Source organism: Urocitellus parryii, chromosome 6, assembly GCF_045843805.1.
Source record: "Urocitellus parryii isolate mUroPar1 chromosome 6, mUroPar1.hap1, whole genome shotgun sequence".
NCBI classification, from domain to species: domain Eukaryota; kingdom Metazoa; phylum Chordata; class Mammalia; order Rodentia; family Sciuridae; genus Urocitellus; species Urocitellus parryii.
In genome coordinates, this window is record NC_135536.1 from 129,501,609 (window position 1) to 129,517,239 (window position 15,631).

The 15,631-nt window shown below is 41.5% G+C and overlaps 1 protein-coding gene across 3 annotated transcripts in view; it reads left to right on the top strand.

Moving 5' to 3' along the window:
* The window catches only part of Il16 (interleukin 16), a 92,695-nt gene that overhangs the window by 46,951 nt on the left and 30,113 nt on the right, over positions 1-15,631 (top strand). For all 3 annotated transcript variants that reach the window (XM_026388174.2, XM_026388175.2, XM_026388176.2), the window contains exons 4-5: positions 2,635-2,745; positions 6,056-6,170. In XM_026388174.2, coding sequence (XP_026243959.2) covers positions 2,635-2,745; positions 6,056-6,170 — 226 coding nt within the window. The remainder of the gene's footprint in view (positions 1-2,634; positions 2,746-6,055; positions 6,171-15,631) is intronic.

The window sequence follows — 15,631 nt, forward strand, 5'->3', positions numbered from 1 at the left end:
TGATTCCTGGCATGGTACATGGTAGATGCTCAGTAAATTTTATTTCTATTTTCCCTTCCCTTCCTTAGATCATTATTTTTCACTTGCAAACTGGCCATGTTGGTGTCCCAGTGTCAGAAGAAGATAGCTTTCAAAGTGACTCCCTGAGCTGAGATCTCTCTCAACCCCTGGGTTTCTGGAAGCCCATTGGAGCCATCTAAAATCTAACATCTGCAGCCAGTACTCATCCTTAAGGCTTAGGATACTGATAGGGAGGCACTTCCTGAGAAGTTGGCCTCTTATCTTTGATGGCTCGTACTTTAGGGTTCCAGCCTCTGGAAACAGGAGGCTCATCTGGCCAGTATGGACGGGCTACAGGTCAGTTGGTAGAAGCTGTCTGGAAGGATGTGTTGAAGAGCATCAAAAGGGCCACATCCAACCCCTTAATGTTTAATCCAAAGCATCAAGGGGCCCTGTCAGCCATCTATCTGAGACCCAGGAGGGCTCATGGTATAGTTTCTGACTGAAGTTCTGGAGGTTTAAGACCCAGGAAGAACCAATATTTCAGCTGGAGTCCAAGGGCAGGAGGAGAGCTGCCACAGGTTGTAGGTGGTCAGGCAGGATGGATTCTCTTACTTCAGGGAGTGTCAGACTTCTGTTCTCTTCAGGCCTTCAACTAACTGGCTGAGGCCCATCCACATCAGGAAAGGTAATTTACTTTGTCTACTGATTTAAATGTCAATCTCATTCAAAAGCACTCCTGAAAACATACAGAACAATCCAGATATGGTGGCATAGACCTGAAATCCCAGCTACTTGAAAGACTGAGGCAGGAGGATTTTAAGTTTGAGATTAGTTCAGCAACTTATTGAGACTCTGGTTCAAAATAAGATTTAAAAGGGCTGGGGATGTAGCGTCATTGTAGAATACATGTCTAGCATGTGTGAGGCCCTAGGTTTGATCCACAGCACTGAAAAAAAAAAAAAAAGAATGTTTGACTAAATATCTGGGAAACTCATGGCCTTGTCAAGTTAGCACATAAAATTAGCCTTTACAGATGCCCACGTGCAGTTCATTTGTCTTCAAACCAGCACTGCAAGGGCAATGGAGAGGAGAGGAGCTGCTTCTAGAAAGGAGGGAGGGAAAGTGGGGCCCACAGCCTTGGGAGGAGCTTAGGGCTACAGGACTTATTTGGTGGTTCCCTTTTGGGAGCTCACCTAACTAGATATGGGCAGCTGCAAGTCAGCAAGAGGAAGAGCACTGAGAGAAGATGAGCCGGTTGTCCAGGCAGTGACAGTAATGAGCAAACCTGCATCCTAGGTTTGCTACCTGTCAGTCATGTTTTATGTAGATTCTTTTATTTAATTGTCATCCAGAGAGGTATAAAACCAAGAGAGTACAACCCAAATAGGTCAGCAGTTTTTTTTTTTATATTTTTTTCCTTGTCAAAGGACTTTTATTTTTATTTATTTATTTGTTTATTTATTTATTTTTATGTGGTGCTGAGGATCAAACCCAGGACCTCACACATGCCAGGCAATGCTCTACCACGGAGCAACAACCCCAGCCCCGGTCAGTACTTTTAATATCCATCATTTATAGGTGACAAAACCAAGGCTCAGAGAAATTAAGTGGTGTTCCTAGGTGACCTAATCAGTAGGTGGGGGAGCAGCAGGATGTGAAGACAGGCAGATTCAGAGGCCATGCTCTCCTCCATGGCTCTCCTGCCTCCTCTGCCCAGGTACCCTGGGGACAGATTCTGCCCAGGAGTCAGCAGCCTAGGCTCCTGGTCCTACCTTGCAGCATCCCAGAGCTCAGTGAGTAGGAACCATTTAACTGGTATATTTGCAACTTGTGTTCACTTTGGTCGAAGCCCCAAAGGAAGCCCCAAAGAGTCTTTCTAGGTCATAGAAGGTTAAAAGAAGCCAGTAGCAATAAGAAGCATCACTGAAGCACGTTCTAAGCACTTTCTAGAACTAGTCTCCAAAACAACACCTTTAGGCAGGCCCTGTCAGAACCATGATCTTACAGTGGAGGAAACTGAAGGACAGTTGCCTAAGCTACTTCCTTAGGGTCACCAGCTGATAACTGACTGAGCCGTGAAAAGAATGCAGGCAAGGAGGTTCCAGGGCACCCTCTTAATCACCGAGCTGTACTGCCTTCTCTGGGGCAGCTCCCTGGGGCACAATATGCCTCTATGTAGCATCCTTTGCTTCTCCTGTGCACATAGCTAACCACCTGTCTTCCTCCCCCAGAATTTAAATTCCAACTTTATAAATCTTTGGGTTTCTGCATTCTGGGCCACTACCCAGTACCTACTGTAAATGTTTCTTGAATTGAATTCCATTTGTAGAGCTCATCCCTGACAATTGGACCTTGGCTTTGGGGACTTGTCCTGGGGCAGTGTGATCTGTGACCTTAAGCCTTTGCTGTTGGGAGACAGGCTGAGCACCGCTGGCTCCTGGGGCTCCTGGAACCAGCCCCTGCCCACCAGAGTGCAAGATTCCATTAACCATGCTCTAGTTCTTGTGCAGTGGGCTCTGGGGAGAGAGGGGATTTGGCTCCTGTCCCTGGCTGGGTCTTCTGCCTTCCCTGGGAGGTGTGTGCCGTTGTTCCACATGGTTCATCTCTGCCTGCCCTGGTTCCTTGTTGCAGAGCGCTTCAAGACCAACACGATCACTGAGCACAGCTCAGCTTGGGCAGCCATCTGGGGGCCTCCAGGCTTCGGTCATCTCCAACATCGTGCTGATGAAGGGCCAGGCCAAGGTGAGCAACGACCACTACCAACAGGGAGTCCCGGAGCAGCACCTCCTACATCAAGGGAAGGATGGGAACAGGCAAATCAGGCATCCCCATGAGTCAGAAAAATTGTCTTTTGAACTCAGAGCCAGCTGAGTTTCAAGCAACACACATTCTTCTCATTAGACGAAGTGATCATTTTTTTCTCATTGAGGACACCATTCTCCACCCACTGCCTTATCACTTTCAAAGCTTATTCCCTAATTCATTCCTGGCATGATATTTTTCAGGCCTCTTTTTATCTGTTGCATAAACCCAAATCCTTTACATAGATTTATGGGTCCTAATTTCACCTCTACAATTCAGATGTTGGAAGAAGAAAGTTGGGCTCATATACAAGTTTAAAAATATGTATACCACCAGCTATGTGTGGATAATTCCACGGTCTATAGTGCTTTTTGCTATTAGTGGGAGCTTCCTGAGAATCCAAAATGACTTTAGCTCTCCATCAATGCTGAGACATCATGCTGATTTCTGCCCTATAATTGAGGAATATCAAAGGGGAAACAGAAGTATTGGTGGTGGAGGAGCATCCTAAATGTTCCTTTGTGCTGACCCCAAACATACTCATGCATGGGGTTGACATGTTTCTAAAATAACTAGAAGAGGCATAAAAGTTCTCGGACTAACCCAAGATGCCCAGGTGCTGATCTAATGAAAGCCTGGTTTCTTTAGTCCATCTAATATGGTTTTGGTGTGTGGTGGGAGGAAGGGATTTAAGCAGTACTTATGGTCTTTCAAGGGCAGGGCTCCACCACACACCTGGACTCCTCTTTCCCTCTGTCTCCAGTTTCTTCTCACTCCTGGGAGCTTAGAGAATAACAAAAAGGTCCAGATGTGAGGAATGCTGGAATGAGTGCCCCTCAGATCACCAGGGAGTAACTGTCTCCTCTATGGTTTTCTCTGAACAGCCTCACCTTCTGATTAGTCAATCACAACACCTTCTCTCCTTGAATTTAGAGAGAAGTACTTTTTGAAAAGTTGATTTTTAATTTTTTTTGTAAGGCTCAAAAGAAAGCAAAATGGAAAAGGGTATTTAAACTCATTAAAAGATGACCAAAAGTGGTTTAGATGATCCTGGTGTATAATAACATTCAATAAATGATCTTTATGGAGCCACAGGATGAAATAAGATTATGTTATTTGGTGTCAGACACCTGGAAAACAAAGCAGAGGAAATACATTCAGAAATGAGGGAGACCTACCATGTCCAGCTATACAGTCTACCCACCTATGACCTCATCAATAGCAAGGATGGCAGGTAGGGGTGAGGCTGGAGTTGAGATCAGGAGAGGAGGAATCAGAGCTAGAAAGACAGGTAGGTGATGGAGGCAGAGACAGAATCAAGTCAGACAATAAAACCAGCTACCCAAACCCAGGCCTTGTGCTCAGTACTTTGTGAGGGAACCCCATGACTCCACACAACAACCCCATTAGCATCTCCCTTTTATAGAAGTGGAGACTAAGGGTCTGGTAGGTTGTGGGGCCTGTCCAAGGGTCACATGGTTAGCAAGCAACTGACCCAGACAATAGCCCTGGACTCCCTGACCCCTGGGTCCCATTCTCACCATTATCCTGTCCAGAGCAATAATTTCAACCAGGATCAAGCTGGGGTCAGCTGTGCTACTCCAGGTAATATTTATCCCTGTCATCCTGAAACACATATCACCTTCACCAGAAGCTTCAAACAGCACCCTGACCAATGGCCTTCCTGGAAAGTACAGGCTCACCTCATGGCCTGTGGCATCTTGAAGATGGTTAACAGGCCACCGTCACCATGGTCCAGGAGGAATGCTACTAATCAGTTCCCAGCAGCTGCTGGACAGAGATAAATTGCCAATAGCAGTGCTGCTATTCCATTCACTTTGAGTGTGTCTAGGAGCCAAGCTACTGGCCATGACCTGGTACCCTGGTGAGTTGAACCCAAAGACCTGGCTTTATTCCTCAAGATGTGTGTTTCGATCACTTGCCGGAAGCCAGACACTGACAAATAAGCTTCACTTTATGCCTTCAGATTGTTCATAGTCTGGAAACAAGTACCTCGAGGATCAGCTAAGCCTGCCCAAGAAGTTTTCTTCAGCAAAGTGAAGCACATTGTGCTTGAATTTCCTTTGCTGCTCCCTGGGTCTGTCCTAGTCTTTTGGTTACCTCCCTGGTGGGTCTGTAGGGGAAGCCAAACCTTCTCTCCTTTCTCTTCCTCCTGTAGACCTCATTCCCTCCTTCTTTCTCCTACACCTGACCTTCTCTGCACTGCCTCCCAGAAGATGTCTGCTAGGCCACAGGTTCCTCCCAGAGCCACCTGCACATCCCAGGATGTATTTGTCAACTTGTGGGAATGACCTGCAGACAGCAGTGTAGGTTCAGGCAGGAGAACACATGACTGAAGTGATGTCCTTGAGAGGCAGAGGGGTGGGAGGCAGAACAGAAAGGGGACAAGGGGGCCTTTGGTAGGAGAAGGGACAATTTTCCCATTGTAAGTTGCTGCTATTGCTATTGTCCTTGATGTCTTCAATGTTGTTTCCAGGCATGTTGTTTGAAGCACATTGTGCTTGAATTACCTACCTGTGGGTTAGGTAACATCATCATCATTTTACAACAGGGAACTTCAGGTTCAGTAAAGAAGAATGAAATTATGTCATTTGCAGGAAAATGGGTGGAACTTGAAAGCATTGTGTTTAAACAAAACAAGCCAGACTCAGAAAGTCAAGGGACACATATTTTTTTTTTCTTATGTGAAAGCAGGAGGAGAAAAAAAGAGGAGAGGAAGGAATTTCATGAAAAAAGATGGGGAGACCAATAGAAGAGAAAGGAGTAGGAGTAAGGAGGAAAGGAAGAAAAGGAAGGTTCTGGGGAATGAAATTGACCAAAGTATGTTGTGTGCATGGATGAATGCCACAACAAATTCCACTATTATGTATAATTATAATGCTCTAATATAAAATTTAAAAAGAAAAGGAAATTGAGACTGACAAGCAGGAAGTGATATGACCTCAGTCACCAAATGGAAAGGTAGAGAGCTAGGGTCTAATCCCCACCCAGCCTCCTTTAGTGTCAGAAGCATCAGATTCATGTGAGAACTTCAGACACCATTCAGGCCAGCTGGATGGCATGCTACTGAGCCTCCCATTCCTTTGTTAATCCCAAAGATATATGAGACTCAAGGTGCCTCCTCCCTTTCTGACTCCTTGGTTGAGGCCAAGGCTTGTTCTCTAGAAACATCTGCCCAGGGAGCAGCATAAACCCTCCTGAATCCCACCTTCTCCTCTTCTTTCCCCAGGGCCTCGGCTTCAGCATCGTTGGGGGAAAGGACAGCATTTATGGCCCCATTGGGATTTATGTCAAAACCATCTTTGCAGGGGGAGCTGCAGCGGCTGATGGAAGGCTACAGGAAGGTAGATTTCCTATCCCTTATGAGACCCTGGTTGAGAAATCAAAAGCAGAATCCAGAATCGTTAAAGTTACAGAAGACACTGGAGATGCAAAACGTGTCTTGAGCACTCAGAACCCGGCTTCTGTGGATGCCAGGTTCTGCTGGTAGTGGGGACTCTCCCCCAAGAACTCCATCACGATGGGCCCATCAGCCCTGGCACCATCACCTCCCAGCTGGTCCTGTTGCCAGCTTGGGACCAAAGGCTGGTCTTCTCCCTCCCCTTCCTTACCTTGCTCTGTGCTGCCTTCCCTCTCTTTCCAAGGTTCTTTCTTAATTGCTGGGATTCACTGCCATCCCCTTCCTTCCCTTCTTACTCCCTAACCTATGAGTATGGAAAAACCAGGTTCAATTCTTCCTAACAGATGAGTTGGGTAAATATTCTCTGAGAGCTTCCAGAGTACTGGGTTCTAAGAATACATAAAAGTAATAAACACGGGCCCTCTTTTGAAGGGCTCATAGTCTACCATGTGGCAACCACCCCCTCCGACCACCCTTATGCCCCCCAACTGTCTCCTCCCAACTCCTTCTTATCTCCATGGAACAAAAGCTCCCAGCCATCCCAGAGTGAGCAACCTGGGGAACAAAGCTGTCTGTCTTCTTGTCCCAGAGGGCAGAAACAGCATTCCACCTCTACCCATAGTCATATTTGGATTATTAGGCAATAGGCTTGACCAAAGGAGCTCTCTGGATCTCACTAGGAGGCAAAGTTCAGGGTATGAAGCCATGGAGCAGACTGAGCCACTGCAAGCCAGGGACTGGTTTACCTATTGGGGATCTGAAGAGAAGTGACTTCACAGAATCACTTTTCCCTGTAAGGTCAGTGTCTGCAGGCTGTGTGGGCAGCCTAACCATCTTGAATAGCCTGACTTGTTTAAAGCAGGGCATGCACACTGTAGTGTGCTGTAGCCCATTGGCCAAAACATCACGAGCAAAGAATATTTCCACATTTCTAAATGGTTAAAAAATTCAAAACTGCTTTTGATCCTTTTGTGACCTATGAAAATGAAATGAAATATAAATTTCAGGATAATATAAAATATAAATTTCATTTAACACAGTCATGTCCCTTCAGTTACCCACCGTTTCTGGCTTCCACTGTGCTATAAGGGCAGCATGGAGTAGCTTTAACAGGGACTGTATGGTTCACAAAGATGAAAATATTTACTGTTTCTCTCTGTACAGAAAATGTTTGCCAACCCCAACATGATGCAGCATTAGGCATACGGGTTTCATTGTGTGGGCAGTGGAAGCCTTTGAAGGCTTTCTATCATTTGAGAGGGATCAGCTACAGAGGTTTTGGATGATTCACTTCTCAGACTGTAGGATGCAGTGCGCTGGCAGGAGACCAGAAGTGGGAAGAGCAGCCAAGAGGCCAGTGGGGGAGCCAGGCTCAGCTCCTACGGGCTGCGCAAAGGCAGTAACCCTGTGAAGAGGCAGGGACAGATGAGAGAAGTGACAGCGCCTGACAAGAGAGGCAATAAGTGAAGGATGGGTTAGGGGAAACTTGAAGGTTTCTGGTCTCAGTCAACTGGAGAAAGAGGAAGAGGAAGAGGAGGCAGTGGGAAGATGTTTAGGTCCAAACTGCAGAGAGAAGACCGATGTGCCCAGGTGACCACACGGTGGCGCTGTCTATTAGGCCAATGAAAATTTGGGCTACTGCTCAGGAAGGATTCGAATTGAATTTGAATTTGAGGGTCATCAAAATTTTGGAAATAACTGAAGTTACACAGTGAGTGAAAGCAGCAAAAAATGAGTGGAAAAGAGAGAGGAGATACAGACAGGTCACAATTCTAGAAAAATAGCTACATCAAGAGTAGGTAGACGGGAGCCCAGGCCCAGGTCAGGCCCAGGACCACCCTCGCAGACAGAAACCCATGTTGGAGCCCAGGCCCTGGCCTAGGACTGTCCCTATGGACCTGTGAGGGAGCCCAGGTCCAGGACCACCCACCAGCCAAATCACTCAGAAGGCTAGGCCCCATCTCTGGAAGTGGTTGCATCCATCTTGGGACACCCCCACTGCCATCTTGAGTTACCCCTGCTATTGCTGCCACCACCTATAGTTTCAGTAGCATCCATCTGGGGACATGGGCTGGGGACTGGAAGCACAATACCAAAGTGAGGTACAGGTAATCTGCATGGACACTACCAGATTGTGGGTTAGAAACTGTAATATCTCAGATCTGCACTGCAAGAAAGGACGACACATAGACAACACGGAAAATAAAACAAAGGAAGAAAGTTCCCCAAACAAACCAGGATACTACAACAGTAGAATCCATTGACAGAAGAGTTGATGAAATGTCAGAGAAGGAGTTCAGAATGTACATAATTAAAATGATCTGTGAATTGAAGAATGACATAAAAGAGAAAAGACAGGCAAAATTTAATTACTCTGACAAAGAAATAAAGAGCAAATGTAGGCATTCATTGATCACACCGACAAAGGGTAAAGGGAGCAAATACAGGTGGCAAAAGATTACTTCAAGAAAGAGAGATTTGGGGAAAAAAATCAATCAGAAATCCTTGAAATGAAGGAAACAATAAACCAAATAAAAACCTCAAAAGAAAGTATCACCAGTAGACTAGATCACTTGGAAGACAGAATGTCAGATAATGAAGACAAAATATACAATCCTGAAAATTTATTGGGTTAGATGAAGGCACAGAGATTCAAACCAAAGGAATGCACAATCTCTTCAATGAAATAATATCAGAAAATTTCCCAAACATGAAGAATGAATTGGAAATTCAAATATAAGAGGCTTATAGGACACCAAATGTTCAAAATTACAACAGATCTACACCAAGGCACATTATAAGGAAAATGCCTAGCATACAGAATAAGGATAGAATCTTAAAATCCATGAGAGAGGAATCAAATTACATAAAGGAGGAGACCAATTTGGATCTAAGCCGATTTTAAAACCCAAACTTTCAAAGGCAGGAAATCCTGGAACAACATATACCAAGCTCTGAAAGAAAATGGATGCCAACTAAGAATCTAATATCCAGCAAGATTAAGTTTTAGATTTAATGACAAAATAAAAATCTTTCGTGCTAAACAAAAGTTAGAAGAATTTACAGCAAGAAAGCCAGTATACAGAGCATTCTCAGCAAAATATTCCAGGAGGACGAAATGAAAAACAACAATGAAAATCAGCAAAGGGAGGAACTACAATAAAAGAAAGGCCAATCAGAGGAGAAACCAAGTCAAGTTAAAAGCCAAAAATAAACCCAAATGACCAGGAATACAAATCATATTACAGTAATAACCCTGAATGTGAATGGCCTAAACTCATCAATTAAAAGACATAGACTGGCAGATTGGATTTTTTTTAAAAAAGACCCAACAATATTCTGCCTTCAAGAGACTCATTTCACAGGAAAAGACATCCACAGACTGAAGGTTAAAGGGTGGGAAAAAGCATACTATTCACATGGACTGCGTAAACAAGCAGGGGTTTCCATCCTCATATTAGATAAAGTGAACTTCAAACCAAAGTTAGTGAAAAAGGATAAAGAAGGACATTTCATACTGATTAAGGGATTCATACATCAACAAGACATAACAATCATAAATATCTATGCCCCAAACAACTGAGCACCTATGTATATCAAACAAACCCATCTTAACTACAAGAATCAAATAGACCACAACACACTAATACTGGGTGACTTTAATACACCTCTCTCACCACTGGATAGATCTTCCAAACAAAAACTAAATAAAGAAACTATAGAACTCTATAAAGCAATCAATAATTTATACTTAACATACATATATAGAATATTCCATCCATCAATGAACAAACACAATTTCTTCTCAGCAACACATGGGTCCTTCTCCAAAATATACCATATGACTTAAAGCAATTCTTAGCAAATACAAAAAAGTAGAGATACTACCCTGCATTTTATCTGACCATAATGGAATAAAATTAGAAATCAATGGTAAAATGAAAAATAGAAGCTACTCCAGTACCTGGAGACTAAATAATATACTATTGAATGCTGCTTAAATAACAAAGACATCACGGAGGAGATTAAAAAAATTAATTTTAGGGGTCAATGAGAACTCTGATACAACTTATAAAAATCTCTGGGACCCTATGAAGGCAGTGCTAAGAGAAAGATTCATTGCATTAATGAATTCATTAATGCTCATTCATTAAAAGAAGAAAAAGTCAACAAATAAAAAGCCTGACATTACATTTCAAAGCCATAGAAAAAAGAGAACAAGCCAACGCCAAAAGTAGAAGAAGATAGGAAATAATTAAAATCAGGGCAAAAATCAACAAAATTGAAATAAAATAAACAATTTAAGAAATTGATGGGCTGGGGATGTGGCTCAAGCGGTAGTGCGCTCGCCTGACATGCGCGGAGCGCTGGGTTCGATCCTCAGCATCACATAAAAATAAAATAAAGATATTGTGTCCACAGAAAACTAAAAAATAAATATTAAAAATTCTCTCTCTCTCTCTCTCTCCTCTCTTTAAAAAAATAAATAAATTGACAAAACAAAAAGCTGGTTCTTTGACTAAATTGACAAACCCTTAGCCACCCTAATGAAAAGAAGGAGAGAAAAATCTCAAATTACTAAAATTCATGATGATAAAGAAAGTATCATGACAAACACTATTGAAATACAGAAGACAATTAGAAACTACTTTGAAAATGTATACTCCAGTAAAATAGAAAACCTTGAAGATATTGATAAGTTTTAGAGGCATATGATCACCCCAAACTGAGTCAAGAGATCATACGCAATTTAAACATATCAATTTCAAGCAAGGAAATAAAAGATGTCATCAAATGCCTACCAACCAAGAAAAGCTGAGAACCAGATTCACAGCTGTGTTCTACAAGACCTACAAAGAAGAATTAATATGAATATTTCTCAAATTATTCCATGAAATAGAAAAGGAAGGAACCCTTCCAAACACATTCTATGAAGCTAGTATCATCTGCATACCAAAACTAGGCAGAGACATATCAAGGAAAGAAAATTTCAGACCAATATCCCTGGTGAATGTGGATGTAAAAATTCTCAATAAAATTCCAGCAAATAGAATACAAAAACTTATTTAAAAAATAGTGCAGCATGATCAAGTGGTGTTCATTTCAGGGTGCAAGGTTGGTTCAACATATGGAAATCAATAAATGTAATTCATCACATCAATAGACTTGAGGATAAGAATCATATAATTATATCCATTGATTCAGAGAAAGCATTTAACAAAATACAACACCCTTTCATGTTCAAAACACTAGAAAAATTAGGGATAGTAGGAACATACCTCAACACTGTAAAAGCTATCCATGCTAAACCTAAGGCCAACATCATTTAAGTGTAGAAAAACTGGAAGCATTCCCTCTAAAAACTGGAACAAGACAGGGATGTCCTCTTTCACCACTTCTATTCAACATAGTTCTTGAAACTCTAGCCAGAGTAATTAGACAGATGAAATAAATTAAAGGGATATGGATAGGAAAACAAGAACTCAAAACTATTATTATTTGCTGACAATATGATTCTATGCTTAGAGGATCCAAAAAACTCCACCAGAAAACATCTAGAATTAATAAATGAATTCAGCAAAGTAGTAGGATATAAAATCAATACCCCTAAATCAAATTCATTTCTATGTATCAGTGATGAATCCTCTGAAAGAGAAATTAGAAAAACTACCCCATTCTCAGTAGTCTAAAAATAAAATAAAATAGTTGGGGATCAATTTAACAAAATAGGTGAAAGACCTCTAAAATGAAAACTACAGAACACTACAGAAAGAAATTGAAGAAGAACTTAGAAGATGGAAAGATCTCCCATGCTCTTGGGTAGGCAAAATAAATATTGTCAAAATGGCCATACTACCCAAAGTACTATACAGATTCAATGCAATTCCAGTTAAAATCTTGGAAAGTCATATACAGCAAAATGAAACAAAACCCCTATCTCTCACCATGCACAAAACTCAACTCAAAGTGGATCAAGGACCTAAGAATTAGACCAGAAACCCTGTGCCTAATAGAGGAAAAAGTAGGCCCAAATCTTCATCACATCTGATTAGGCTCTGACTTCCTTAACAAGATTCCTAAAGTGCAAGAAATAAAATCAAGAATCAATAAATGCAATGGATTCAAACTAAAAAGCCTCTTCTCAGCAAAAGAAACAATCAATGAGGTAAAGAGAGACCATACATTTTTGGGGGAGCAAATTTTTGCCACACATACATCAGATAGAGCACTAATCTCCAGGATATATAAAGAACTCAAAAAACTTAATGCTATAAACCCCCAAAACCCAATTAATAAATGGGCTAAGGAGCTGAATAGACATGTCTCAGAAGAAGATATACAATCAATCATTATATGAAAAAACATTCAACATCTTTAGTAATTAGAGAAATGCAAATCAAAACTACACTGAGCTTTCATCTCATGCCAGTCAGAATGGTAGTTATGAAGATACAAACAACAATATGTGTTGTTGAGGATGTGGGGGAAAGGCACACTCATACACTGCTGGTAGGACTGCAAATTGGTGCACCCAATCTGGAAAGCAGTATGGAGATTCCTTAGAAAACTTGGAATGTAACCACCATTTGATCCAGCTATCCCACTCTTGTTTTAAAGGACTTTAAAACAGCATAACTATTAGTAACGCAGCCACAACCATGTTTATAGCAGCTCAATTCACAATAGCTAAACTGTGGAACCAACCTAGATGCCCTTCAATAGATGACTGGATAAAGAAACTGGGGTATATATACACAATGGAATATTACTCAGCATTAAAAGAGAATAAAATTATGGCATTTGCAGGTAAATGGATGGAGTTGGATAATATCGTGCTAAGTGAAGTAAGCCAATCCCCCAATACCAAAGGTCAAATGTTCTCTCTGATAAGTGGATACTGATCCATAATGGGGCAGGGAACATGAGGAAAATGGAGGAACTATGATTGGGCAAAAGGAAGAGAAGGGAGGGGAAGGGACATGGGGGTAGGAAAGATGGTGGAATGAGATGGACATCATTACCCTAGGTACATGTGTGATTGCACATATGGTGTGACACTACAACATGTACAACCAGAGAAATGAAAAGTTGTGTTGCAATTGCATACAATGAATCAAAATGCATCCTGATGCCATATATACCTAATTAGAATAAATATATAATTAACATTAAAAAAAAGAGTAGGCAGACAATAGGAGCCAATGAGAGAAAGTAAGAAAAGTGGAATCAGAATCTGGAGAGGATGGCCTTATTTGTTTTATTTCCTTACTTGTTTGGGTTTAAGCATAGTACCAGGGAGAAGTTGAGGTCACAAGAAAAGACGGTTTTGTATTTTCTTTTCTTCCCTGAGTGCAAGCCTGCCCAAATCCAAGGTCCTTATATTTTCCTGGGTATTTGTCTCCCATAGTTAATGGCAATGATAAAAAATGAAGAATTTCAATGAGCCGAGACATTCTGATAGTGTGCAGTCCCTGGTTCAAGCCTCAAGTAATTGGCCCAATTGCCTTTTGTGGTCTTTTTTTCAGCAGTGAAGTTTCCAAATCTACTCTTGAGTCCATGGGGGAGGGATACACTGGTGGGGACAAAAGTTTGTTGTAAAGATCAGGGCTGTACAACAGCCCGTATACCCACTCCAAAAAATGATTGTGTAAGATGTATTTGGCAAAATCAAGGCAGATCAATTCTCACTGGACATGTCCCAATAAGAAAAGGACAGAAGAGTACAGAACTGGGCTACATGACCGTGTTGGGTTCAGCCCCTTACATAATTAAGAATGGACATGCTGCAGTTTTTTCTTATGTCTAACATTTTTTTCAGCACACAATGACTTTTGAACATTTTTTTAAATGTGTCTGTTGTCACTCCTGGATTTGAAGACTCACAAGGATAAGGGCTGGGTCATTCTATTTTTTTTTTTTTACTCTGGTTCCAACGACCTGCCATGCTGAGCTGATGGATGGCGTTGGATAATATCATGCTAAACGAAGTAAGCCAATCCCCCAAAACCAGTACTTTCCACTGTGCCTCCACCCTCTATGGCCACACATAGACATGTTGGATGAAATAATACATCTGCACTCAAAGGAAAGAGGTGGGAATGACAAGCTGCCAGAAGGCAAAGAGCAGCTTTAGATCCAAACAAGGCAAACTCAAGAGTTGATGATGTGGTGGACCAGAGGGCTGCTGGACTGTTACAGACCCTAAGGGACGTGTCCTCTGTTCCCATTTGAGTCCTTGGGTCCATGTGAGGCTCTGAGAATCTGCACCAAGCCCTGAGACTAAAAGAGATATGACTCATGAAAGGCCAACAGGCCCCAGGGAAGCAATAAGGAAACTTGACTTTGCTCATGATTTTTTTTTAAATGGTACTGGGCATTGAACCCATGGATGCTCGACCACTGAGCTACATCCCCAACCTCTTCTATGTTTTGAGACAGAGCCTCACTGAGTTGCCCAGGCTGGCCTAAAACTTATGAGCTTCCTGCCTCAGCCTTCTGAGTCTCTGGTATCCACCACCACATCTGGTTGCCCAAGACACTTGAGTGGGGAAAACATCTCTCACAAGGAAATAAACATCAATGCCTGTATCATATGTGGTCTTGAAGATCATATTTATAGTCTCTGTGGAGAACATAAATCCCCAATCTGGGAAATCAATATTAAATTGTTTTCCCTAGGGGTTCCTCGTAGAAATAAAGGAAAAACTGGTGACCTGAGGTATATGGGAATCCCACAGGACAACAGAAACACTCTGAAAAATAAATTTACAATAAGGATTACATATTTCATCAGAAGGATCAGAAGAAATAACACAGAGGAATATTGGCCCTCAAAAATATAATAATATAAAAGAGGCAATAGAACTACTGTGTTTAAAGGATTTTTAAGTGATAAAAGAAGGAATATAAACTGGAAGGAATAAACAGAACACAAATAAAAATAAATTAATGTGAAAAAAGTGGTTTCTGGATTTCTTTTTTAAAGCATAGTAATTTCAATAAAGTATCAATGGATTGGTGAGGCAACAGATTCAATGCAGCTGTAAGAAAAATTAGTGAAGTAGAAATTATCCAGGAGACTACACAGAGCAACAAAGAAGAGCATTAAAGAGACAGGGAGAACACAGCAAAAGGTCTAAAATATATCCAATAGAAATCTTAGAAAAAAAAAACAGTGAAAAGAGAAGAATAATACCCAAAGAGAGTAAATTTTCCAGAATTTATTTAATACATGAAACTATAGCTTGAGGAAGAAGAGGATTTTCTTCTGCTCTAGGACATCATAATGAAACTGCAGAATATCAAAGACAAAGGAAAAAAATCTTTAAAACAATGAGAGCAAATGTATAGATTATATACACTGGAACCATAACTGGTGATAAGCAAAGTCAGTATAAAAATGGC